Source organism: Siniperca chuatsi, linkage group LG17, assembly GCF_020085105.1.
Source record: "Siniperca chuatsi isolate FFG_IHB_CAS linkage group LG17, ASM2008510v1, whole genome shotgun sequence".
Lineage (NCBI taxonomy): Eukaryota > Metazoa > Chordata > Actinopteri > Centrarchiformes > Sinipercidae > Siniperca > Siniperca chuatsi.
Genome location: NC_058058.1, coordinates 16,575,675 through 16,603,403, shown reverse-complemented (window position 1 = coordinate 16,603,403; position 27,729 = coordinate 16,575,675). Strand labels below are relative to the sequence as shown.

General features: G+C 40.6%; 1 protein-coding gene across 2 annotated transcripts in view; it reads right to left on the bottom strand.

Moving 5' to 3' along the window:
• Positions 1–22,653, bottom strand: part of rapgef5a (Rap guanine nucleotide exchange factor (GEF) 5a) — a 48,159-nt gene extending 25,506 nt beyond the window's left edge. Inside the window, exons 1-8 of one of the 2 annotated variants that reach the window (XM_044170976.1) lie at positions 22,289–22,653; positions 11,096–11,146; positions 9,982–10,088; positions 9,307–9,428; positions 8,092–8,266; positions 1,847–1,928; positions 1,645–1,693; positions 1,412–1,485 (exon numbers count right to left, since the gene is read on the bottom strand). In XM_044170976.1, the coding sequence (XP_044026911.1) occupies positions 1,412–1,485; positions 1,645–1,693; positions 1,847–1,928; positions 8,092–8,266; positions 9,307–9,428; positions 9,982–10,088; positions 11,096–11,146; positions 22,289–22,432 (804 nt within the window). In that variant the 5' untranslated portion in view covers positions 22,433–22,653. Of the gene's footprint in view, positions 1–1,411; positions 1,486–1,644; positions 1,694–1,846; positions 1,929–8,091; positions 8,270–9,306; positions 9,429–9,981; positions 10,089–11,095; positions 11,147–22,288 lie in introns of both variants that reach the window. The other variant, XM_044170975.1, reaches the window with a different exon arrangement.
• Positions 22,654–27,729: the final 5,076 nt, after the last annotated feature.

Here is a 27,729-nt window from a genome sequence, read left to right as displayed (position 1 = left end):
AAACTAGTACTCATGTTACCACTACAATCTGCAGTAGTTCCCAAACCCCCCAAAAAGGCTTGCAAAGAGAACCTTACGGCCCCTGTCCACCGAATCAGGCTGTGTTGCATAGCTAGTGTAGCAATTTCCTCAGCCTTTGTGACGGGGAGTGTCTCACTCCTGGGTCATATTTATTGGCAATTGAAATAAAATTTACTTTAATTATGCATTTCATTTGTTACGGACATGTCTTAACACATATACAGCACAAGTAGTTTTATTTATTTGTATTGAGAGAGAGAGAGAGAGAAAAGAGAGAAAAGAGAGAAAAGAAAGAAAGAAAGAAAGAAAGAAAGAAAGAAAGAAAGAAAGAAAGAAAGAAAGAAAGAAAGAAAGAAAGAAAGAAAGAAAGAAAGAAAGAAAGAAAGAAAGAAAGAAAGAAAGAAAGAAAGAAAGAAAGAAAGAAAGAAAGAAAGAAAGAAAGAAAGAAAGAAAGAAAGAAAGAAAGAAAGAAAGAAAGAAAGACTTAGCTTGTTAAACCTCCGTTCTGTGTTTTAATGCAGAATTAATTCACAATATAGTTGTTCTAATTTACAGAATTTTCTGTTTCTATTTAACAGGATGAGATTTTAGGGAGGAGTCACAAGGAGCCAATTCATTATATTATAGGGTCACAAGCCAAAAACATGTGAACCACTGATCTATAGTACTGTATGTATAATTGTGTTTAACAGTTGTGTTTTTTTCCAGTTCTCCTGCTCTCTGGTGTAATCAGATAATGAATAATTGATTGAGAAAAAGAGGTTTCCACTTTACAGAGATGGGACCAGAAAGCAAACAGACCTCCCATTGCATTCTGTTCTGTCCCCATTTTCTATGTTCAGCGACCTCATGGAGGTTACACACATGCACACACATACACACAACTTGTATTCAGTGACCTTTAAGAGAGGACAAGGTAGTCAGAATAAGCCAGTTATGATCTGTTATTATGGATATTCCAAGCCTGTGTTGGGGATGATAAAGTTATATTTTAATTGGTCTGTATTGGTCATATTCAGCCTGGTCCATTTCCAGTCCTTTGTTTATAGCAATCTGGTTATGAGAGCGGTCAAAAAGCTTTACTGTGACCTATTAAAGCACTGAAACCTCTTCCAAACAAACAAGGTTGCAACAAGCAAGCAAACTGTGGAGGAGCATGAACAAATAAATGGCATCCAGCTTTATTACAAACCATAAGCTTAATTTTCTCAATGTTGAGATATCAGGAATATTTCTATGCTAAACTCGACTGGCTTTACTAATTTTATTGTAGTCCTACTTTAAAACGAGTGTCCACTGTCCTGCAAAATAAAATAACATGATAGGGACATTCCTATTATTTTATATAAGTAAGAGTGTGTGTGCGTCTGTCTTTCTGTGTGTGTATTACCGGGCTGCTCTCTTCACTGGGTGTGTGAGGCTCCTGTTGGCTCGTCTCCGTCGTCTCAGAGTCCTGCTCTGATACTGCAACCAACCACAAACAGAATCAAGTTATTATCAACAGTTCTTCACACTTGTTATGTAACATTGTCTTTGTCACTCATTGTTCTCATAACGCAGTTGGAAAAAACACACCAGGATAACTCAGGAAAGAGCACACACTAAGACTAAACGTATACTTACAAGCTTTGCGAGTCTTTCGGGCAAGAGCAGCCGCCAACTCACTTTGTACCTGTTGGAGAAAAGGTGTCAAAACAAGACAAAACACAAAAGCTATATATGATAAATTAAAACACACAGTAATGAAGCAGCAATTCTGGAGTTTGTTTATCTCATTTAATGATACAGTATTTACCAATCTTCAGACACACATGCACACACTGACCGTAGAAGTGAGCCTCTCAAGAGCTTTCATCTGGAGAATCTCACTGCAGATGTCTCTGTTGCCTTCAGAGTCCTCCTCTGACCTTGGATAGACACAAACACACACACACAGTACAGAGCTGTACTTGCAACTGACAAGTGCATTATTCTGATCAAAAAAGTTTCCTGCAGAGTGTTGGTCCTCTCTACGCTGCCCCCTGGTATACCTAGAGAGGAACTACAGCCTACAAACACATCTACATTTCAGCTGGATGTTCTTACCTGTGGATCTTAATTTTTTTTTAGTCTGTATTTAAATTGATCCAAGTGGATAAAAGCCAATTTTCTATATTCACACTTTGTATGAAGAAACCTTAACATTATATCCAAACAAAAGAGATCTAAAAATGGCTTCCATATGGTTGCTCACTGGTTTCTCAAAGACTAGGCAGATATAGATAAGACCTGGCCATTGCTGTTCAATCCTGTACTATAACATCTTCAGTGTAATGAAACATAAGTAGAGCTGAAACAATTAGTCAATTGATCAAACCTGAATTAACCGTTTACATCATTTATCAAGTCTTGTTCCAACTTCTCAAAATGTGAAGATTTGCTGTTTTTCTGCAATTTACTGTACGTCATTGTAAAATTCAATATTTTTGTGTTTTGGATCATTAAATCGGACAAAACAAGCTATTTAAAGACATCACTTTGGGTTTCGGGAAATTGTGATGAGCATTTTTTAGACTAAACGATTAACTGATTCATTGAAAATATAATCAACGTTGCAGCCCTAAACATGCTAAAACATACAGTATATGAGTATATTTTCTGTGTGAATATGTTATATCCGGCCTGTTTCCACCTGTCTTTCTAGTTCTTCACTGTTCACGTGTCTTTGTATCGAGCATCTCTCTCTGCACCCCCCTTCACTCTTTCATGTGGTTTCATTTAAAATAGCTCCCAGACACACCCTTCTATTGATGTTAGTGAGGCTGTGTGTGTGTGTGTGTGTGTGTGTGTGTGTGTGTGTGTGTGCAGCAATGCGGCATCTGTGTGTACATGTGTTCCGAATGTATATAGATTTTTAACTCTTGTCGAGGTTTTTTTTTTCAAGCCTGAGTGCATCTGTGAATACATATGTGTATGTGTATGTGTGTTTGGTGTTTAAACATGTGGTTGTTTTGGGGTAAACTCGGAGTTATTCCCACAGCAATAATACAGCCTAGAGTTTGTCTTCAACAGTGGCAGACTGCACCCGAGGGCCCCTCATCTAATATGTTCTCTTAAAAAAAAAATATAAAACACTGTTTGGATTGGTCTCCTACACACTGCCTCAACCCCGCACAAGACACACACACACACCAATTTGCATACAATTTGGATTTTATCAACAGATCCCAGTGGCACTAGTAATAGTTGTGGAAAGGAAAAAAGATAAAGCCCTGTGTGACTGTGTGTGTGTGTGTGTGTGTGTGTGTGTGTGTGTGTGTGTGTATACTGTAATCTGATAAAGGAATGATGGATGCAGAGGCAGAAGAGATGGTGATAACATGTAGCCCTCAGCCTGACACTTCAGCTATCAGCTCTGACACAGACAGAGAGAGACACAGAGGCAGGTAGAACCAACACATGCCTTCAAGGAGTGTGAAAATACCATATTTTTACTGTCGCAATAAAAACGGTTTGGTGGTTGTGCTTTCCTTTCAGTATTTATGGTCAAAATGACTTCACTACACTCTTCTTTAAAATAAGATAATTGATGCTCAAACTTCTGACAGAGCTGGATGAACAAGGGCAAATTAGCAAGTCGTCACTGCGGTTTAATGCTGGGGATTTTTATCTTTTGTTGTCTAATAGTGGTTCGTGTGATGTACAAAGTTTATTCTAAGTCATCATGCTAAATTTATTCTCATCGGGGTCATTACGTTTTTTTCAGCCGGCATTCATTTGGAAATTTGGTGACTCACCATGAGCCTGAATGTACCAGAGCTGGAAGAGGCACAGTGGGAGGTGTGCCACCAATCATTAAGCAGCACATAGCAGTACTGACAGAGGATTAACATGATTGGTGCTTGCAACGCCTCCCTGTTCATACCACGTCAAAAACGCATGTCCCAAGGTGTAGCCATGTTCTGTGATTTACCAGAACAGATTCTAATCAAGAGCTTACCAATTCTTACTGTGATACAATATGTCAACCTATTTTTGATATAGATTCCTTAAGCAAGAAAAATATAACTACATACTTTAATCTATCTAGTGCATATGCACATGTGGTTGTGATCTGAATACTGCCTAACACAGAATTAAAAGCTTGTGCCACAAAGCAGATTTGTGGAGGAGGAGAATGTAATCACTGTTAAAAACCAGTGATTGTTTGGTTGTGCTCCTCTCTAAGCAAAAATGTCCCTTTTTGGACCAGAGCACCATGCAAAGCATGAAAAGTGTTTTCTCCTTCCAAGCTCAGATGTCATATTTTAGCTCCTGGCAATTCTGCACCTTGCAATTGTTGGTGACTGACGCCACGTCCTACTACACCAAATAATAAAGTATGCATATAGATAATTTACTGTATAGAATATACAGTTTAATATGGGAATAAATAGAGGGCCTTTGGAGAGTAAAAGGATTTGAGTCCTAAACTGTGGTATTTTGAGATTTTTCCTCCTTTTTTGCCACTGCCACACTGTGAAATATTAATAATTCTAAAATAATTTCAACTTGTTATACAGGCAGTGGAGAAAATATCGTGTAATCAAATATACAGTAATAGCCCTGCCAGAAAATGTGTATTTGTGAAGCTGACACTGTAATTCAAGTAGCTGTTGTAGTGCATTGCATTATATTACAATGTAAAAAATACCTAATATTTAGTTTAAGGCATTGTTTGTGTACAGGGTAACAAAATATTAAATATTCTCAACATAATCTGAACGTATCACCCCACAAAGCCTTAAATGTATATGTTGCAGGGCTATTGTATTGGATTATATTATACTGTGCAGGTGTTCATATTACTGTGTCCCTCCCTTGTGTTCTTTGTCTATATGGAAGTTGAGTGAAATTGATATACAGTAAGGGACTGAAAATAGGGGAATACAGTTTAGTGTGCTAGATGGGGTGGCGTTCATATCCAAACATCAACTCCTCCATGATCAGTTCACACTCTGACAAAGCTAAACTTGACATGGACTGAACATTAAATGAACAAATGTAGTGACTTCTGCTGCAGGGGCAGTGTGCAGGACATCTTTTCATGGTTAAACTTTAACACCTTCTCCTTATACAGCTCTACTAAAAAGCACTATATATGCAAGTTTTGCCCTTACTGTAATATGAGGCATAGTGGAAAAGGGAGAATGAGACCGAGACACTTCCCTGCCAATATAGCTCATTACAGAGAGAGAGAGAGAGAGACAGAGAGAGAGACAGAGAGCATTGCAGTGAACAAAAACCAATAAACTAATCAACTTTAATGACCACAATGTGCCTGGTAGCAAATATTATTGTTCAGACACAGCAGTCCTTTGAGACACGCTGGCAGCGCTGACACAAACTGAATAATGACACACAATAAGAAACATCTTCTGCACATGATGCAGAAAAGATAACCCATTTAATTAGTAGCCTGTTGTTCTTGGGCTTCACTATAGCAGACATCACTAGGAGGTATAACAGTGAGCTAATGTTGTCTTATCAAGTATCAAGTTATCAGTATTAATTTAATGCTTGCCTCATTAGATTTAACTCCAGCAAGAGATAGGGAGCCATAATTCATGAGGAGCGTGAACATCAGTTACACCTGGCAGCATTTACAATCTTGCTGCAGCAACTTCAAAAATAGTGTATTTCTCCAATTAAACATTTTGTAACAACAAAGCGAGAGAAAATGCATGCAGCTTTGCTTTTGATCCAAGCACTGGCACCATGAAGATAAGTTCAGGAAAAGAAACCTATCCAAAATCAGATATGGTTTGGATTTCATTAAATATCACATTTGCCCAATATAAGATGACCCTACACTTTTGCAACACCTTTTTTTGGATAAAGACTTTTTGAAGATAAGAAGTACGCTGACTGGAACAGATACTCCATATCTGAAAAGTATATAAGTAATTATTTTATTTGAATTACTGCATTTAATTATCCTACTTACAATTCTATCTCCTTTTTACAAATTCAACGAGAATTAGACTTGCAAGTATGTGGGGTCCAATCACCCTCATGCAGCTATGAGCATTGCTGAACAGTGCTTTAACAGGTAGTTTAACACACATTTGTACACTTGGGCAGATTTAGACACACTTAGACGGTGCACATTGCCAGGATTTTATTTAAATTACTGGATTTTATTAGCCTTCTGGTAATCTCTCTGAGTTACATCAGGTGTTTTTCCTCACAGCTACAATTATTCTGCTTTACGCCAACAAGATAGAGGGAGGGAGACAAAGAGGGAGGGAGGGTAGAGATAAAGAGGGAGGGGAGGAGGGAGAGAGAGAGAGAGAGAGAGAGAGAGAGAGAGAGAGAGAGAGAGAGAGAGAGAATGCCTGCAGAAAAATGGTGCGACAGTCAAAGAGAAACACAGACAGCAGCAGGGTCAAAGTCACAGACAGAGTGAGAATGTTGAATGCATAATCTCCTCTATGTCTAACCAGCGAAAGGGAAACAACTGCATTTTTTCAGATGTTGTTTTAAGCAAAAACATGCAAAATATTTGGTCAATACAGTGTTATGCATATAAACTATAACTGTACAAATAGTTAGTATAACAGACATTTTTACATTCCTTCATATGTGTGAGAATACATGAAAAAAACTTTGCAGCTTTTTACACTGAAATGTAAAGAAATGTGCTAAAATGGGGTAGCCACCTAAAATGTCAGTAACCCCCCCCCCCCAGAACATGGAGGGACATACAGTATGATACATGAGATTTATATTAGTAAGTATGACATTTGATTCCCCTCGCTGTCGTGCTCTCTCCCTGGTGTCTGGAAATACACCATTTGAAGTTGACACACAGATGAATGTGTTGACGTGTGCTCTTGTTCGTTCGCTCTCCATATATACTCTGTTTTTTTTCGTTACCCGCTCCACTCTCTCCCTTTCTCTGAGTGACAGATTGAGTTCAGTAGCAGCCTCAGCAGGAATCCCGCACACAGGAGCAGCAAAGCAGGGAACTCTGGGTGACACCACTCTGCATGTGTGTGTGTGTGTGTGTGTGTTTGTGTGAGAGCCCATCTCGTGTATATGTGTGATGGCATTATGTGTCAGTTTTTGTGTATGAGTCTCTTCTATGGATGTGGAGGTGTGTGCGCCTGCACATGAACCTGTCTCTCACATAAGCAGATTGAGGATTTAAAACATTGAATAGAGATTAGGTTTCCAGCTGGGATTTGAGGAAGATCTTAGAGAATGTGTGTGAGAATATATTATGTTGCAAAACAGTTAAGTACTTGCAAGTGTGCACTTCCGCACTTCCACCAAATCAAACACAGTCACTTGTCACTTTTCACAGTAAATCATCAGACAGACAAATGACCTCAATCATAAATCTAAACGGGAACACGTCACTTCAACTTTGATATTTTACCAGAGTAATGAGCTTCCACTTCAGGTCAATGGAGATCATCCAGTACATTACAACAGAGTCACATTCACCATCAACTATGATCAAAATTCTGCAACAGTTTAACATGTTGGCCCTAATGACAGAAACCCAGTGACAACAGTGGAAGCCACTAGCTTGTCATTACAACAGATAAATATGACTAATAATATCCATCCATATGTCCATCCATTAGCGCTTTCACTTTTTAATTGAAATTCAAAAATCCATTCAAACTTGGGAAAATATTCAATATGTAATGTTCTTTTTGAATTCCAAAATCACAGTGTATAAGCACAACAGGCTGTGCTTTGCACTCCATCGGGGGGACGTTCATAAACTGCACTGTTGTTCTTCTCTTTGTTAACACAAAATGGAGGAAACTACATACATATCGTAGCATGGAGAGGCATGTTTCAGCATCTGAGATGTAATGTGCGTGAACCATTTCGGAATCAAAATCAAAGTGAGGTGGTTTGCTTTCTTTTAAAAATGTAACTGCCTTACAACAAATCTGAAGTTACCTGCTAGCTAGTAATTCAAGTGTGGCAGCAGAGGCCCACGAATAAACTGAACCACGTCAATTTTACAACGTAAAGCCCTACCATCCACCCATTGCAGCAACTTCCAATGATAGTTTAATGGACACTTACGGGCTGTTGACTCCGCCCCCAGAGCGAAACTGGACATATGGGGCGAGTTGTAGGAGGAGCCTAACCGCTTCTGGCCACTCCCCCTCTTTGGAACGAAACTCACAGGAGGCAGAGTCACACTCCTCAAAGCTGAACTGATAGTAAGAGTTGGAGTCTGAAAATACCACCCGCTGGTCTACTGGAGAAAGAATAGAGACACACACACACACCAAAGAAAATGTGAGAAGTAGCATCGTTCACATTCACATCAAACAAGCTATTTCATTTGTGAAGTTAGCAACTTACAGGTATCAGCAATGCCACTATATTCAACTAACCAGGTACAATTAAAAAGGCACGGTGTTAATACTGCAATATTTTGACCACATTTGAACTGAAGAATATTGCATTTTTAATTGTAGCATTGGCCTCAGCATTCGTTTCTGCTTTCTGAGGACATTAACCTTCAATGAAATTGCCTGTGTCATATAATAAACATTAACTGATAAAAAATGAATTATGTAAAACGTACACTGGTGGTGTATAGCAGACACTTTTTAGTTCTAGAGAAAGAGTCATGGTGACAACAATAAAACCTGGATAAACTCTTTGTATCAGTTATGGTGGATTAACCAGACTGATGAACTGCACATGAGCAAATGTCCAAAAGCAGGCAGCCCCAAGAGGATCAGATTTGTCATTCCTTAAATAAACATTAACTGCCTTTGAATATTGTACCCTCTTTAGAAGGATGTGTCATCCATAGCATACTGAGTGTAGTTTCAGCACAACATAGGGTAAAAGCAATAACAATAATATAATTTCTACATTTTCTTTCTTATCCGCTCTATTGAATACAGAAATATGTATCACATCCAGGCATTGTAGGTGTAGTGATAGCAGATTCACAGTTTATTAGAAGGTTTAGTGTGTGGTAAAATGTTAGTTGTTAACATGGTCTTTGGTAAATAATGAAAGAAGATGTTTGGGATTATTAGTGTGGGGCTTGGATGCCCAGAGCCACACAATCATTTTACCTTGTGGAAAGTTAAGCAGGTGAATGAAGCAGTGAATTCATCTCTCTATTCTGTTGGAAATAATCTGGTGAACTGGTTCATTGTTTGTCTCTTTACAGATATGTAGATTGCTGCTGATGTCGCTAGAAGGTTACTATAAATTTTGAAGCACAGTACAGCCTCCAGGCATGTTAGTGTGCGTGTGTGGTTGTGTTTTTACCAGACAGCAGGACTCCCAGCTCCAGCAGCACCTGCCAGACACGCACAGCGGTGGTCCGACAGCGCACGTACACACACTGCTCACACAGCCACTGTACCAGCTCCACACCCACATAGCTACGCCTGTTAAAATACACACACACACACACACATACACATTTTCACAGTTGTATGATACGAATGCAAATACACACACTTCTTCCCTCTGCACAAAGCTTGTCTATTTTATTTAATCAATATCCACTGATTATTCATTAGTTCCCTGTAAGCCTTTTCCTCTGAAACACTGAATACTTTACGTCTACTTTCCCCCAGGATGAACTCCTTGTGTGTATGTGTGTGTGTGGGTGCGTGTTTGTGTGGGTTAATGTGCAATGACGGTTAAGAGTATCTACTTATATTTGTGTCCAGATGTTTTGTGTCTGGACACATGTCCTGTTTTTTTTGCATGCATCTGTGTGTACTGTTTGTACAGTATATAGCATGAGAGTGCAGGTATTCCCAGACCATCATGTGCTCTGCTATATAATATCTACATCACACTTTGGCTGTCTTACTGCATAAACAACTTGACTGGCCAGTCAGGACAGGGCTGGTGAGTCATGTATATGCTTCACCAGACACATCGATTTAGCCCTGCACACAGACAGACACACAAACACAGAGACAAGTGTACCGTATGATTCTGGCCAGGTGTATCTTGTCTTTAGCTGGGTACGGTCCATGAGAGAGGAAGGCATTCCTCACAGTCCGACCAGCACATGGAAAACTCTGGGAACAAGACTGACACAGAACCACATCAAAATTAATTTTTGTTTTTGTAAAATCCAAACACTGAAAATTAATAAATGCACCTAAAATGACAAAAATCTCATCTCAATCTCTCATTGTTTTGGACATGAACATTAGAGAGCTAGTGGCTACATGCGGCTGTCATTGACCGGCTCACAAAGACAGCTCGATTTCTTTCCCCCTGAGGAATGAAACATTGACTGTGTCTACACGCTCTGCAATAATCCTGCTATTGACCCTGTGGTAAATAAGACTGTATTTCAATTAAGCTGTTTACATGGGCTGCTTGTTCTGTTCCGTTCATATTCATGTTTACATGCTACAGAGGAGAGCCCGCTTGATGGCTGATGAGGCTCCATTCACATTATGTTACAACATGAGAGATTCCCTCCAGTATCAATTCAGCCTCAAATTTTATCCTGTCTTTGTGGCATAGCCATGTGGCTATAGGAGCAGATTTTGCAAATGACTGCACTTCAAGTCACTATAACAATTTTGTGCTCATGGGCTAGGAGTTTTTACCAGCATCATACTGCTTTGGGTACCACATCAATGTTGAAAAAGAAAATCTAGTGAAGTACAACCAATAAATCTAGCAACTTGGCTTCAGATTTATTTAATATTTTAAACTTTCTATTAGTCTATTACTTTCTTTAGCTAATCTTTTAATGTTCAAAGAAAACTATACTCTACAGTATACTCTAAACTATACGGTAGATATTTAAGCCCTAAGGCCTTTTCAGAGTGCAGTACTGAAATATTTGCCAAACCGCATTATAATGACACATGACAAATTAAGACTCTCTGAGTGTGTGTATAGGTGTGTTTGTGTATGTACTTGGTGAAACTAGCTGGGAAAAAGCCCCAAGGTCAATATTACCACTGATGTCATTTGTATTGGGGCTAAACAAACAAAATTTCGCTCCATAGCAAAACTAAAAGGGATGACATCACCTGTGTGTGTGTGTGTGTGTGTGTGTGTGTGTGTGTTTCATTACCTTGTGTACTGTAGGTCCACTGCTTGGTCCAGGGATAGTGTCAGGTGATTGCTGTTGAAACAAAATACATAAAACCAGTCAGAGCCAACACACAATAACACACACACAGTAAATACACTGAACAAACACGAGATGAGATGAGATAGACCAGTTTTACCATTCCAAAAGCATTAGTCAGGTTTTGTTTAAACCAACAGCAGTAACCTGTTACTGCAATACACTTTGAGAACGTGGCCACTAATTTTACTTATAAAGTGCATGACAATTATTTGAACTAAATGGTTAAAGTGACACATACAAAACCAGTACAGTAGTAAACAATTGTCAGTCCAACTTTCAGTATATAACTGTGACACCATTATAAATGTCTTCATGGTTACTACCATCACGCCATCATGTTGGAGCCTTTGCCCTGGGTGTATCCATTCCACCTCTACTTCCCCTATCAGGAAATAAACTCTTTGTCTTTATGGATTATTATGGTGCCAGAGGAGAGAGATTACAGCGTTGACACTGTAGCGACACACTGGTCATAAAACAGATTAAAAATCATAGTGTTAGATCAAGTAGAGCGGAAACGGCACTACATGCAGACATCTGTTTTTGTATTTCACTGCAGTGCAATACATTGTGATGTAATTTAGTAACATCCCATCTTGGTTGCTTTGCTGCTGAATTAAAAGCTTGCTTCAAATGTTTCACTGCCCCATTTTCAAAATCAGATAATAATTCTTGAATAGTTCTTAACAGGTTTTATGAGTCTTTGTGGTTTATAAAACTTATACAACAGATAAAAATCACACATTACATTATTATATAGTAATTAAGTCATACCAGCTTAAAAAAATACATTTGTTTTGGTCCAATATCATTTTTTACTGCTAATATATAGCCAATATTCAGTTTAATTTTATAAAAACATTTCAATACAGTACTTTAAGATTACTTTGCCGCCCACGCAGGGAAACACTATAGTATTTATTTCAGTACCATTTGCACTCTGCATCATTGCACTAATTGTGTTACTGTTTACAAATGTTACTGTTGTTGGGTTTTTTTTTGTACTTTAAAAAAAAATATATATATATATATAAAAAAAAACTTTGTCCTTCACCCTCCGCGGGTGGTCTCGTCCTTCGAGCTCGGGTCCTCTACCAGAGGCCTAGGAGCTTGAGGGTTCTGCGCAGTATCTTTGCTGTTCCCAGTACTGCACTCTTCTGGACCGAGATGTCTGGTGTTCTTCCAGGGATCTGCTGTAGCCACTCCTCCAGTTTGGGGGTCACTGCCCCGAGTGCTCCGATGACCACAGGCACCACTGTTGCCTTCACCTTCCAGGCCTTCTCCAGCTCTTCTCTGAGCCCTTGGTACTTCTCTAATTTCTCATGTTCCTTTTTCCTGATGTTGCCATCGCTTGGTATTGCCACGTCAACCACAACGGCTTTCCTCTGCTGTTTGTCAACCACCACGATGTCAGGCTGGTTCGCCATTACCATTCTGTCAGTCTGGATCTGGAAGTCCCACAGGATCTTGGCTCGGTCATTCTCTACCACCTTTGGAGGTGTTTCCCACTTTGACCTCGGGGGTTTCCAGTCCATACTCAGTGCAGATGTTCCTGTACACTATGCCAGCTACTTGGTTATGGCGCTCCATGTATGCTTTTCCTGCCAGCATCTGCAGTTATGTGCTGGATTGTCTCAGGGGCCTCTTTGCACAGCCTACACCTTGGGTCTTGTCTGGTATGGTAGATCTGGGCCTCTATTGCTCTGGTGCTCAGGGCCTGCTCCTGTGCAGCCATGATGAGTGCCTCTGTGCTGTCCTTCAATCCAGCCCGCTCTAGCCATTGGTAGATATATATATATATATATATATATATATATCTTGCACATACTCAGGCAGATTCCTTCCTGAGGGCAGGGCTTATGTAACACAGAGTAGCTTAAATTTCTAGTTCCCGTTCCCATTTTTTCACAATTGAGAATGATTTCCAGATGGGAGCCGAAACGTCTTGATTCTGAAAACAGTGTCCAGATGACTACGACTGAAACCTTTTCTACGATATATCTTGCACATAGTAGCTTAATGTTTGTTTAACTTGTTGAGCTTGTTGTCCTTGTGTTTAACTGTATTTATGTCTATTTTGTGTATGTACATTGAGAGCAACAAAATACTGGAGTTAAATTCCTTGTATATGTACACATACCTGGCCAATAAAGCTGATTCTGATTCTGACAACACTGAATCACAGTGGTTTGAAGAGGCTTTCTGACACTGATCAACAGACAAAGACTCATTGATGTCAAAGTGAATAATCTCTATAAATGTATCTAAATTAAGTAAACATAAAGCACAGAATGACTGCATAAATATTTACTCCCTTTACAGTGACACGCCTAGATTATCACTGGTGTAGCCAAGCATTTTTAGTTTAGTTGTCACCTGTGTGTAATCAAGGTGTGATTTTAGGTTAAATACACTGGTATCTGCAGAGGCCAATAGACACTCTGATGGAGCTACAGATTTTATGGCTGAGATGGGAGACACTGAGCAAACAACTCTAAAACTAAGTGGAAGAACTTTCTATGGTCTGATGAGACCAAAAGCAAGTTTTTTGACTGTCTTACTAAATGCTTGGTCATGGCAGTGTCATCCACAGGGGATGCTTTTCTGCAGCAGACCTTGGAATGCCTTGAAGATAAAGGCTAAAATGAATGCAGCAAAAAACAGAATAATCCTGGAGAGAAACTTGCTGCTGTCTGCAAAAGAATGCTGAATTGGAAGAAGACTTATTTTTAAGAGCAAGATAACAAAGCCAAGGCAAAAAGGTTTTCAAAACAACAATAAAGTCCTGTAACAGCCAAGTCATGTTGCCAATTTAATGCAGGACCTGCATGTTCACCCATGCAACAATAATCAGCTTGAGCAGTTTTGCAAAGAATGGGAAAATGTTGTCTGATAGACCTATCCACAAAGACTAATTGCTTAATTTGATTTCAACTTGACATTTAAGAGTAATTTTTCTGTTGATCACTGTCCAAGTTCAAGAGGTCAAATGTATTTTGTAGATTTTATAAGCCTTCTTTCATATTTGCATTTGTACACAGAACATTACAGCATCATTATCAGTGGATATGAGTGAGAAAATATCAAATACTGGTATCTGCTTTGAAAATCCCTGATAAAAATGCAAACTGTAGAATTGTATTAAGATGGCGAGCATGTTGCCAGCATTCATTAAAGACAGATAGATGAGATCCGCCTGCAATAGGAGTGCAACCGGTCTGTGAGCTCAGTCAGTGAAGCAGGATCACTGATAGAGTTGTGGGCTTGATTTCCCCTGGAAACCTTCACAGAAAACTGAACCTGTGCTAGCAATTGCTGCTGCCCTTCGCTGCTCACTGACTGACATTAACAAACCACCAGATAATGACGAATAGAGAGATACAGAGAGATCAAATGATGGAACAAATGAAAAGCACCTAAGCAACTGTGGAAGATGGATGTAGATTAAGAAATATAAATGAGTTAGCGTGCAAGAGGAGAAAGAAGAGAGGGAGGCTGAACAAATCACAACAGTCCATGAATATATGATAGGGGATATGAGCATGACAGATGGACAGGGAGAGAGAGATGAGGCGATGAGAGACAGAGAGATCATTTTAATTGTAATTGTAAAAAAAGAAAGAAGTGAGCAAGACAAAGACAAAGAGGGGGAGAAATGCATGGCTGTGACTTTGACTTGCAAGAAAATGAAACAGAGTGATGATTAGAGAGATGTAGAGCAGTGTGTGTGATCCTCATTAGAGCGATGATGCTGTCTGGGATGTTTCACACTCTCACACACAAGAGCAAGTGAGTATACACAATGGCACACACACCTTATCCAAAGCAAGTAACTGTATCACAGCTCACCTACTCTTCATTAAAAGAAATAGTTTTTGGGAATACGCATATTTGCTTTCTTGCCGAGAGTTAGAGGAGAAGATCAATATCACTCATGTTTGTGCATTAAATATAAGGCTAGCAACCAGCTGGTTAGCTTAGCTTAACCTTAAAACTGGAAACAGCTACCCTGGCACTGTCCAAAGGTAACAAAATCCACCTACCAGCACCTCCAAAGCTCACTAATTAGCATATTGTATCTTGTTTGTTTAATCTGTACAAAAACCGAAGCGAAAAAAGTTTTTGTGGTTTTACGGGGGTTTTGCACTGGACATTGTCTTGGCCAGGTGCAGTGACTTCATCATCACTGTGAGTTTGGCAGGCAAACAGCCGAGACTCCAGGAAGCCTTCAGACAAAGCCAGGATAGCTGTTTCCTCTGTTTCCAGTCTTTATGCTAAGCTAAGATCACCGCCTGCTGGTTTAGCCTTACTGTATATTTTACCAGACAGATATTAGAGTGGTATTGACAAGACAGATTTCCTAAAATGTCGAACAGTTCCTTTAAAACAATGTCCACACTTATCTGGTCCCACCCTGCTCTCTGTGATCACCTATACTGTGTTTTAATTCAGTCCAACTCACAATTTAGTTGCTGTCATTTACATACTTTACTCTGTTTCTATTGTACAACTTAACAAGCAAAAATAGTGATTTGACTGCAGCTCATAAAAGCTACCTGACAACCAAGCGAACAGTAATCCCTGTGCTGCTGCACTGAGACATCGATCAAATCACTATTTTATGATCACAAAGTCGGCTGACAAATTACTCATAAATACAGGTTAATGCAGCTGTGCGAGACAACAACACACTTACTTGATTAGTCAATCAACAGAACTGAATTTGTAACTATTTTGATAATCGATTAATCATTGAGGTCATTTTTCAAGCTAAAATACATATCCTCTGGTTCTAGCTTCTCAATTGTGATGAGTTCCTGCTTTTCTTTGTTTTATGTTACAGTAAGCTAAATCTCTTTGGGTTTTGGAGTGTCGGTCGGACAAAATAAGCAATGTGAAGACGCCATCTTGGGTTTCAGGAAATTGTATTGGGCATTTTTTTTTTTACTATTTTCCGACATTTTAATCTTGAAAATCTGTGATTTAATCAACAAAGAAAATAATCATCAGTCGCAGCCCTACTGTAATATTGCCAATTAAAACAAGAGATCACAGAGGAAGCTGGAGGTGACTGAAAGTCCAACAGCACAGTTTTCCCCCCATTCACAATAAAACGCAAGGCCGGAGTTTCAGATTTACCCACACTGGAAAACATTTTCAAAAGAGCTCAGTTTTTGGCTGTGAAAAACGCCAGCTCAGTGTGGACGTCCTCTGAGATATCAGTAAAGATGAGAGCTTTTTTCTGTGTTTGTGTCTGCGAAGACATGCAGTGTTTGGACTGGGGGTTAAGTAGAGCACACCAGCCAGCCAAGCACACAGACTAAATAAATTGTTTCTGACTCTCACTATCTCTGTCTTGCTCCTTCTTTCTCTCTTTCGTCTCGGTCGCTCTATCTTATCTCTCCATCTCTTTGTCTCCCTGTCTGGTTAATACAGATCTCTCGAGAGGTCTTTGTTTCTCCACCGTCATCTCTTCTCACAAACACACTCAAGACACACCAGCACTAGAGGTGGTTCATTCATACTGTATCACACAATGAGAGAAATGTCTGCTGGCCATGTTCCTGTGAGTCTCTTTGTCAGTGCCTCAGTTTCTCACAAAGATACACTCCTTCATCACAGGGTATACAGTCCATTGCTATCAGTATACTGGAGGCCAAAAGAGAATGACAGAAGAGAAGAGAAGACAGGATGAATGAGGAGGAATGATAGTTATATATAGAGAGCACATGCTGACACGCTTATCTGCGTGATGACTTCAAAGTGTGTATACAGAGAGAGAGTGAGAGCAGCAGAGAGCGAGGTCATTATCTGCAAGAAATGGATTACTCTCAGATTAGATTGCTGAGCACAGTGAAGAGCTGTAGCACGGTATGCTTGGCAAGCCCCCTCTCTCTCTCTCTCTCTCTCTCTCTCTCTCTCACACACACACACTTCACATTCACACTAAGCTCCTGTCGACTCCTCGACAGATTCGTCATACAAGGAAGTCAAAATGGAGACATCAAAGCAGCTACAGCTCAATGGACACACACACAAATAGACAAACACACACACATAGTAATGCCCACGCCTTTCCGCCAACACACATGGCCTTTGACTTACCAACACTAAGGGTGCTTTCACATCTAACCTGTTTGGTTCGGTTAAAACAAACTCAGGTCCGTTTGCCCGGTTAGTACGGTTAATTTGGGCAGGTGTGAAAGCTGTCAATCGAACCCTGTCGCGGACCAAACAACAGAACCGAGACCGCTTGAAAAGGTGGGTCTCAGTCCGCGGTCCGTGTACTTTGTTAGTGCATTAAGTCCATTAAAATGTGTGTGACAGTGATCCCACAGTAATAAGCCTCGAATCATTGTTGTAGCTACCAGACACCTCCTTTTTGTCCTGTCTCTACGTGTTGGTCATTTCAGTAATGCAGATTAATTGTTAGCATTTGCATACCCAATCAAGAATATTTTAGACATTATGAGACCTGAGTTGATGGTCATGACTTTTGAAAAGTTTCTCCTGTTGTCTTTGGAAATAGATGTATTTTCCAATATTTGAAATCTGAATTCTTGATTTTGTAATGTAATTAAATCCCTAAAATGTTTGAAAAACAAAAAAATTTAAAACAATGTCTCAACATTTACTATTTTTAATGAGACTGAGTGGCCACATGTTGCCACATTTTTGTGGCCTTAATAATAAATATCATTTTAGGTTACTGCATGTTTTACTGGCATAAATGCTATGATGTACACTTGTATGTTTGTCTTTTGTATATATTTTTTTCTTTGTTCCCTCATTGTCTTTCATGTACTGTATTATCAGCATTTGCTAATTCTGTGCTAATTCTACACTTGCATTATTGTGCATATTGTTGTTAATAAAGTTCGGAAGTAGTATCAGCATACTTCTCATTATGCTCATCCTACAGTGGTTTTAGTGAGTGTGTGTGTAAGTTTATACAGTGAGTGAGTATGAATGTGTGTTGAGTCACTCTCTCTCCACCCCTCACTTGCCCTTTCATCTTTCTAATTTCAATATATAATGAAGTTATGGATGGGAAATATTGCTGGCAGACATAAAAACACATCCCAAGCCACTGTTTTCTGCATGTATAATGCAGAAATGAGATCATCTTCTGAGGAATATCATCAACTTTCCTCTAAGACAGTGATCATAAAGTCTGAAAGCTTACATTATGACTGTTATAATATCATTTTACAGCCTAAATGATATGTCTTGAGCAGCATACTTTACATGTATATACAGTGGTGTAAGTCAAAGTATTGCAAGTCTAGGTAAGTGTTAAAGTTTTAATACACAAGGTTTGACTTCACAACTAGTGGTCACATCAAGTGTTTTTTTAAATTTGTTTTTTTTAAACACATCCAAATTTCCAATTTCAAAATAAACTAGAATTACCGCCCCGTGGTTGAATGCCTCCACCGACCAGTCAAGTTGCAGTTTACATCAATGTCTGTCCAGACAGAGAATATACATTGTTGAACAGATTAATGAAGGATTATTATAGATGTATTGGCTAAACAGGTACACATGTGCTTGATTACTATGTAAAGATTGATTCTTATACAGTATAGCTACACAAAATGTGGTGCTTTTGTTTTCCTCTGGCAATTTTAGATGGGAAGCCTCTCTATGAGCTGCAGGTGAAAGTCACTCACTCACTCACTCACAGGATCACAATGAGCTAGACACACTCCAATATGCTGTTTGCAGTCACGTGATTCCGATGACGCTCGAAATTCAGAATGTGGCAGGAAGTGAAAGACAGAATGGATGAGATTGAGGAAAGCCCATACTGTGCTAGTTATTGTTAACTCATTGTGTCGTCCCAGCAACGTGTGTGAAATCTGGAATCGCCCAATTCATTCTTAAACTATATCTAAAAACTGGGCTAAAAATGTTTTGTTTACAATGACCTTTTGAGTCAAAAGTGTCACCTAATTAGTGTATCCTTTTGTCCAAGTGGACGTTTGTGCCAAATTTGAAGAAATTCTCTCAAGGTGTTCCTGAGAACCGGCCCCAGCTATCGCCGACGTGGAGGCATAAAAATCTGGTATCATCTTGGGGGTGCAGCAATATAATTTCCAGTGCGTAGTCTGCCATAAATTCATTAGAAGAAGAAAGAAAGACGAAGAAGCTGCCATGCCAAACAAAATAGCACGATTGAACTGGGAGTGCACCATGATTACATGGTAAAAAAAAAAAAAAACTCATATTGCAATTACTTTTGACAGATATTACGATATGATTCACAATTAGTGGGAATGATCATTTTTGCATCACAATTTTCATTTTCACTGAAAAAAAAAAATATTAAAATCATGGTGATGTGACATTTGTTGGGGTCTGTACCAAACAAACATGTTTTCTTACATCTGGAGAACAAGATTTGTAGGCCATGGCATCTCTGCAGCAATACAGTACTCCATTATAATGCTGTTTTGTCACACATTTTACCTTTATCAAAAATTGCAGCTTCTGCGATTTGGATATTGCACTTGGCCATATTGCAATTTTGATAATATTTAGATTAATTATGCAGCCCTAGTTATGTCTAACTTTTGTTTTGGAGGTTCCTTGTGGTTTTCATGTTCTATTGGTCTGTTTTTATTGATTGACTAAAGGAACCTTTCAGTAATCACAATGTACGTGTGCTAGCCTACCTGTGCAAATGACAAATAACGTCTCTATACCTAAACCTCTGCAAATTAGTATTACAGCAAATTCCATATTATGACATTACCGACCGTTGAGACACACAGAGTTAGGGTTGAGAAAGCCTTATTAGTCAGCTGTTTTGTGATTACTGTTGCCAGCATTATCTTTGAAGACAGTTTCATGTCCCACGATGCAGAACACACTGGTTTGGTGTCAGCAACAAAATCCAACCAAAACTAACAGTCCACAGTAAAACTGGTTGCAGAACACTGATTTGGGCCTTGAGTGTATTGGTGGGTAACAATAATAAAAAACACAACCAAATCGGTTTGACCTGTCAGCATCTGTCTTTCCAGCCCAGCTAGTGATGCTGCTGGCCAGCCAAAGCAACGGCAGCCTGAGCCTGTGACTTGATCTGCTACATTTCCTCACCAGTGGGTTCATACACCTATGTTTTACTCTGACAGCATAAAACTGCACATAAGTGACTTTGGCTGACCAATAAGTTGCTCTCAAGTCTGACACTTGACTGAGCTGTGATTAACCCTTTGGAGGAGGAGGAAAGAAAACTAGCCAGGTTTTCCCTGCTGTAAACTTCTAAAGCGTGGCTACTGCACAGAGCACCCTGGCAAGTGTAGTGAAAGCTGCAAAGTGCTCCTCTAAGCAAATCTCTCTGCTCCTGTCATATCGTAGCCAATAAAGGACTAATACTTGAATAGCAGAGCAAGTCACAACAGAGAATAATGTAAGTTAGGATTCTCAAAGGTGAGGCTGCTGCAGGCTGGAACCAAAGACAACAGATGGCTCTGTGCAGTTTCAATTCACTTCATAAGCTGTCGGCGAACATTAAAGAAGCACGTGTCATGTGAACAACTGCTTATGTTAGATGTTTTGCACTTTTACAGGCTCCGATTATTACAACAAAAAACAACAAAGAAAGCTAAACGGTGATCCAAGGTGTCCACCACTGGATGAGTGCTAAGCAATGCTGTGATTTGGGATCATGTCACCATTTTCCTTTTAGCGCTTCCATTTTTGAGTTATTGTAGTGCATTGCAAAAACAATCCACGGTAGTTCCTCTCTCACATCTTTTTGGAGATTTTATATGTGCATACACAAACAAGTGTGATTCTGTTTGAGTGTGTGTGTGTATTTGTGTGCCAGGTGAAGCATAGCAAACTGCCAGTGACTAGAGAGAACCAGTCTGCACAGAACATCCATACCTTTACACTACTTACCCATGCCTCATCACACTCACCCACACATGCACACACAAACACTAAGTTAGATGAAGACAGGAGACGAAAACCTGACATTTTCTCTTCATCTAACTCTATTCCCTGCTTTAATTCCCTTCAGCTCAATGACAGGCACAGAACAAAAACGTCCAGACAAAAAACGTTTTTGTCTGGACTCGACTTTCATATTTGCATATTGTTCTGAAATTTATTATAGCATTTACTATCGTTGATTTGTTACCACAAGAGAATTTAATCGTATCAATCAGAAAGGTCACAGGAACACTGAGCAGCCTCAAAATGTAAGTCCTTTAAACATCACTTAAAATAACAAGATGTAACATGACAAACTGTTCATCTCCTTGATCCAAAGTGCATATTTGCAATTGCATATCTTTAGCACATTTGGCACCAGTGGACTGGAAGTCCTGGCTGACACCGATCATGAAGACCAGTGGAGCTGACACTTTAAGCAGATATTTGGCTTGTCAGGTGTGTTCTTCCACATCAGGGCACACCAGTCACACTCATTAACCGCTTAGTAGACCAATCATCACAAAGCACAACCAGAAAACCCATGAGATGCATTTTAGATAATTAATCAAACAAAAAATTTCTGCTTTTCTGTTTTATCATTTTAAAATGAATATCTTTGAGTTGTGGATGGTTGGATGGAAAAAACAAGACATTTGAAAACATCACCTTGAGCCTTCAGAACTTGTGATGGGCATTTTCACCGTTTTATAGACGAAACAATTACTCAGTTAATTGAAAAAACTATTGACAGAACAATCGATAATAATAATTGTTAGTTGTGTAGGTGCACACAGCTTTTTGTATAAATATAGGCTATATAAGCGTGCGTATTTCTTAGTGTAGTCTATGTAAGTATAGGTGCGTGTGTAGTGAATCTGTTGGGGGTGGTAGTGTTGCCTTGACTACCGGAGTGTGAAGGTATGATGTCCAATGGCAATCGGTTATTATAGATGTAACACACGCGCGCGCACACACACACACACACACAATCTGCGACAGTAATGCTTGTAACAAAATGATAACACCTGAGTCGTGACAGGGTTACGAAACAGCCTCACAGCACAGAGCGGTGTCGGGGAAAAACAGACGGTTGAAAAGATATAACTCACCAGCCGCTGCTGACGTTCATAAACATAAAACAGGGAAGGACGGACAGTCAGTCAGCGGTCGGTTTGAAGTACTCACGCTCTTCTTCCGCAGGTGTAGCCCGTGCTTGAGTAGCCCTGGCAGATCCCGGATTTTGTGTTTGAGCTGAGCCTGGTCCCGTGCGCTCCGGTTCCATCGCAAGCCCGCGAGCATGCCGTCCTCTGCGGGCTCAGAGTCCTCCATGGTTCCTTTCCTTCTCCTGTCTGTCCTCGAGCTGCTGCCTGCCTCCGCTCCGGGTGTCTACTGTATCCTCACAAGGCGCACCGCCGCCCGCGCCCGTTCGCCATTTCCCCCCGCCTCGCGCTTACACTCAGCGACCTGCATCTGCAACCAAAACCGCGCGCAGCCTTCACGACCTACTGAATGTATTCCGCAGCACGCGACGCTGCTGCTCCACCCAATGGTTTGCGCGTCCTACTGCTCAGTATTAGTATAGGTTGTGTGTGTGTGTGTGTGTGCGTGTGCGTGTTGGGGGGGGGGGTCACAGGTGCATAGAAACATTGCATCACTTCCACCTTTCATTCGCTGACCAGTTTGACAAAGTAAAAGAGCGAGGGTCATTCAAAACCATCACATTTTACTGTTGCACTGGTGCCGTTGACATTTCAGTATAATTTAAATCTTTCTTTATGTCATTCGTTGTAAATGTAATACAATAGGCCTACTAAAGAGAATAGTCAGGGGGGAGGGAGAAAAGAAGCAGAAGGCACTCGGTAGGGCTACGTCACCACATTACCTGGCTCAAATTTCCATAGGTATACAAAGAGCAGCCACAGAGTGTATATATGTTCGTGGGAGGGTGTAGGCCTATGTGGGTTACATGGCAAAGCCTATATTTTGCAGATCTGGAGCTGTGTTTTGTCTGTGACCTTATGAGAATGCTGTGGCGCCTGGAGCTTTGCCTTTCAGTTTAACCTGAGGCAGAAGGCAGGTGAGTACTTTTAAACTATTTCCTCTTCCTTTGTTAGAGGTGGTATATGTTTGCATGTAGGGTGCATATGCATATGTTTTGGTTATAGGGTGGCTTTAAACTCGTCCCAGTGTGTGCCTCCTATGTATTAACTAGAGCCTGATGGAAGAATTAGCAGGGCAGTATCATCGCAAGAGGCAGCAGTGAGTTGGAAAGTGATGATATGAATAGTAAATGGCTAGAATTATATAGCACTTTTATCCAAACCGCTTTACAAGGTTTTTGCCGCTCATTCACGCAGGCACACATGATGGCAGCGAGCTACCACATCATGGTTTTGGGTCTTGGGTTTTGTTGTTTCCTGTTTTATTTTGTAAGTGTGCTGCCTCATGTGTCTTGTGTAGTTTTATTTCCTGTCTTTGTTTGCTTTTCCCTCCAGTTTTGATTGTTTGCTCCGCCCTAATTAGTTTCACCTGTTATCCTGCCCTCACCTGTGTTTATAGTCTCCTTTTCCTTTGTTCTTTGTCAGTTGTCTCAGCTGCTGTGTTGGCTCTGGCTTCTCTGCCTTTTGGATGTATAGTTGCCTGCCAGCCAGTGTACCTGTCTGCCTACTGTTACCTGTTAGTAAGCTTTAAATAAACCACTCAAGTCCTCGTTCTGCATTCTCTGTCTGTGTTTGGGTCTTTTCCCTGTTCCCTGCTTGCCAATGCCGTGACAGTACAAACTGACCATTATGGACCCAGCAGACAACATTTCTGATGAACTCTGTGATTTTATTTGTGACCTGGTGTGCCTCAAGGACATGTGGAGGGAGGCCAGTAATGACCTTCACGAAGAGGCACTCATCACCCTGGCATGTTGGAACCAGCATGCTAGTCCCCAGCCTGAATTCCCGCCTGTTAGCATCAAGCCCGCTAGCTCCCGGGCTGCACGCATCCAGTCGGTTAGACTTGGGTTCATTAGCCTGCCTGTTGTGAGCAGTCTTCTGAACCTCCAGTCCTGCCGGCCTCCTGCTCAAATCTCCAGTGGTTAGACCCCGGACCTGATCTCCAACCACGTTGCCGGCCTCCCGAGGGGTTCTGTTTCCACCAACGGCCTCAAGAGGAGTTCCCGTCTTTGCCGCTGGCATCCAGTCCAGCCTCCAGAGGGGTTTCGCCTTTGTCGCCAACCTTGTGACCTCGTTGCTCCACACGTCTGGTCATCCTCTGGACCTGCTCTGCCCTTCGGCCCTCCATATTCTTCATATATGATATCTATTCATAACTTTGTCATCATGATTGTCCATATTGTAATTTTACTATGTTGGTCTATTCTGTACAAATTAATTTGATTGCATGTCTGTCTGTCTTGGGAGAGGGATCCCTCCTCTTTTGCTCTTCCTGAGGTTTTTTGTTGTAGGGACAGAGGGTTTTTTATGCTGTAAAGCCCCTTGAGGCAAATTTGTGTCTTGTGCTATTGGGCTATAAAAAGAAAATTGATTTGACAACCGCACAGGGTGCTAGCCAAATATCTGGAGTAGTTTGGGGTTCTTCCCCAAGGATGCTACGACACATGGACAGGAGGAGGTGGGGATCAAACAAAGCTAACCATTTGGGGTTTTTTTCTGAACAATGCCCAGCAATCTTTGAAAAAACAGGTTGTTTAACACTTACTGCTGTTCTGAGGGTATTTATGCAAACTTAAAGACTCTACCAGACTAACTTTTTTTAACTTTTAAAATTTTTTTTTTTTTATCTGAATCCAACAGTAAAATGGGTGACCTGCTCTGGCATTATAATAAGCTCTTATTCTTAAAAGGAACTCATTGTATGGCTTGAAAAAGAACTCGGCCCTGTTGGGAAGCTGGTGAAACTGCATGAAATTTGATTAAATATTTCAAGTGAATATGATCTGAAAGAGAATTCATTTAGATTCAGTAGATCCAAAAGGATCAGCGCCTGATATTCCAGAAGCCATAAATATGAGCAGAGTTCAGCTTGAGTGCAGTGGGTTCAGTTGTGTAACTCGGATGTCGAGTCTGCTTTCCTGATAGGATTTGTAATCTGGGATAATTGGCCCCTTTCAGGGACTCAGATTATACCAACACCATCGCTGTTGGAGGTAATGGGCCAGCATACATACTGTTTGGCAGCTGAATAACACACACACACACACACACATATATATATATATATATATATATATATATATATATATATATATATATATATATATATATATATATATATATATGTATGTATGTATGTGTGTATATATATATATGTATATGTATGTGTGTGTATATATATATATATATATACACATATATATATATATATATATATATATATATATATATATATATATATATATATATATATATATATATATATATATATATATATATATATATATATATATATATATATATATATATATATATATATATATATATATATATATATATATATATATATATATATATATATATATATATATATATATATATATATATATATATATATATATATATATATATACATATATATATGTGTATATATGTATGTATAAAAAACTTTGTCCTTCACCCCCCGCGGGTGGTCTCGTCCTTCGAGCTCGGGTCCTCTACCAGAGGCCTGGGAGCTTGAGGGTTCTGCGCAGTATCTTTGCTGTTCCCAGTACTGCGCTCTTCTGGACCGAGATGTCTGGTGTTCTTCCAGGGATCTGCTGTAGCCACTCCTCCAGTTTGGGGGTCACTGCCCCGAGTGCTCCGATGACCACGGGCACCACTGTTGCCTTCACCTTCCAGGCCTTCTCCAGCTCTTCTCTTAGCCCTTGGTACTTCTCTAGTTTCTCATGTTCCTTTTTCCTGATGTTGCCATCGCTTGGTATCGCCACATCAACCACAACGGCTTTCCTCTGTTGTTTGTCAACCACCACGATGTCAGGCTGGTTCGCCATTACCATTCTGTCAGTCTGGATCTGGAAGTCCCACAGGATCTTGGCTCGGTCATTCTCTACCACCTTTGGAGGTGTTTCCCACTTTGACCTCGGGGTTTCCAGTCCATATTCAGTGCAGATGTTCCTGTACACTATGCCAGCTACTTGGTTATGGCGCTCCATGTATGCTTTTCCTGCCAGCATCTTACACCCTGCAGTTATGTGCTGGATTGTCTCAGGGCCTCTTTGCACAGCCTACACCTTGGGTCTTGTCTGGTGCGGTAGATCTGGGCCTCTATTGCTCTGGTGCTCAGGGCCTGCTCCTGTGCAGCCATGATGAGTGCCTCTGTGCTGTCCTTCAATCCAGCCCGCTCTAGCCATTGGTAGGACTTCTTGATATCAGCCACTTCAGTTATGTTCGGTGGTACATCCCATGTAGGGGTTTGTCCTCCCATGATGGTCCTTCCTCCAGCACGTCTTCCTCTGTTCCCCATTGCCTGAGACATTCCCTGAGCACGTCATCTGTTGGGGCCTTATCTTGGATGTACTTGTGGATCTTGGATGTTTCATCCTGGATAGTGGCTCTCACACTCACTAGTCCACGGCCGCCTTCCTTACAGCTAGCGTACAGTCTCAGGGTGCTGGATTTGGGATGGAACCCTCCATGCATGGTGAGGAGCTTTCGGCGTCTTAACGTCTGTGGTCTGTATCTCCTCCTTTGGCCACCTTATTATTCCTGCAGGGTATCTGATCACTGGCAGGGCGTAGCTGTTTATTGCCTGGGCTTTGTTCTTGCCATTGAGCTGACTTCTTAGGACTTGCCTTACTCGTTGAAGGTATTTGGCCGTTGCCGTCTTCCTTGTTACCTCTTCGAGGTTGCCATTTGCCTGTGGTATTCCAAGGTACTTGTAACCATCCTCAATGTCTGCTATTGTTCCTTCTGGGAGTGAGACCCCTTCTGTGTGGACTACCTTCCCTCTCTTTGTCACCATTCGACTGCACTTCTCAAGCCCGAATGACATCCCAATGTCAGAGCTGTAGATCCTGGTGGTGTGGATCAGTGAGTCGATGTCCCGCTCGCTCTTAGCATATAGCTTGATGTCATCCATGTAGAGGAGGTGACTGATGGTGGCCCGTTCCTGAGTCGGTATCCATAGCCAGTCTTGTTGATTATTTGGCTGAGGGGTTCAGACCTATGCAGAACAGCAGTGGGGACAGAGCATCTCCTTGGTATATGCCACATTTGATGGATACTTGTGCAAGTGGCTTACCATTGGCCTCAAGGGTGGTTTTCCACAGCCTCATCGAGTTCGCAATGAAGTCCCTTAGAGTCCTGTTGATGTTGTACATCTCTAAGCATTCAGTGATCCATGTGTGCGGCATTGAGTCATATGCTTTCTTGTAATCAATCCAGGCAGTGCACAGGTTGGTGTGTCGGGCTCTGCAGTCTTGGGTGACTGTTCTGTCAACCAGGAGTTGGTGTTTGGCTCCTCTGGTTCCTCTGCCAATGCCCTTCTGTGCTTTGCTCATGTATTGATCCATGTGTCCACTTATCTTAGCCGCAATGATGCCTGACATGAGCTTCCATGTTGTGGAGAGACAGGTTATTGGCCGATAGTTGGATGGGACTGTACCCTTTGCGGGATCCTTC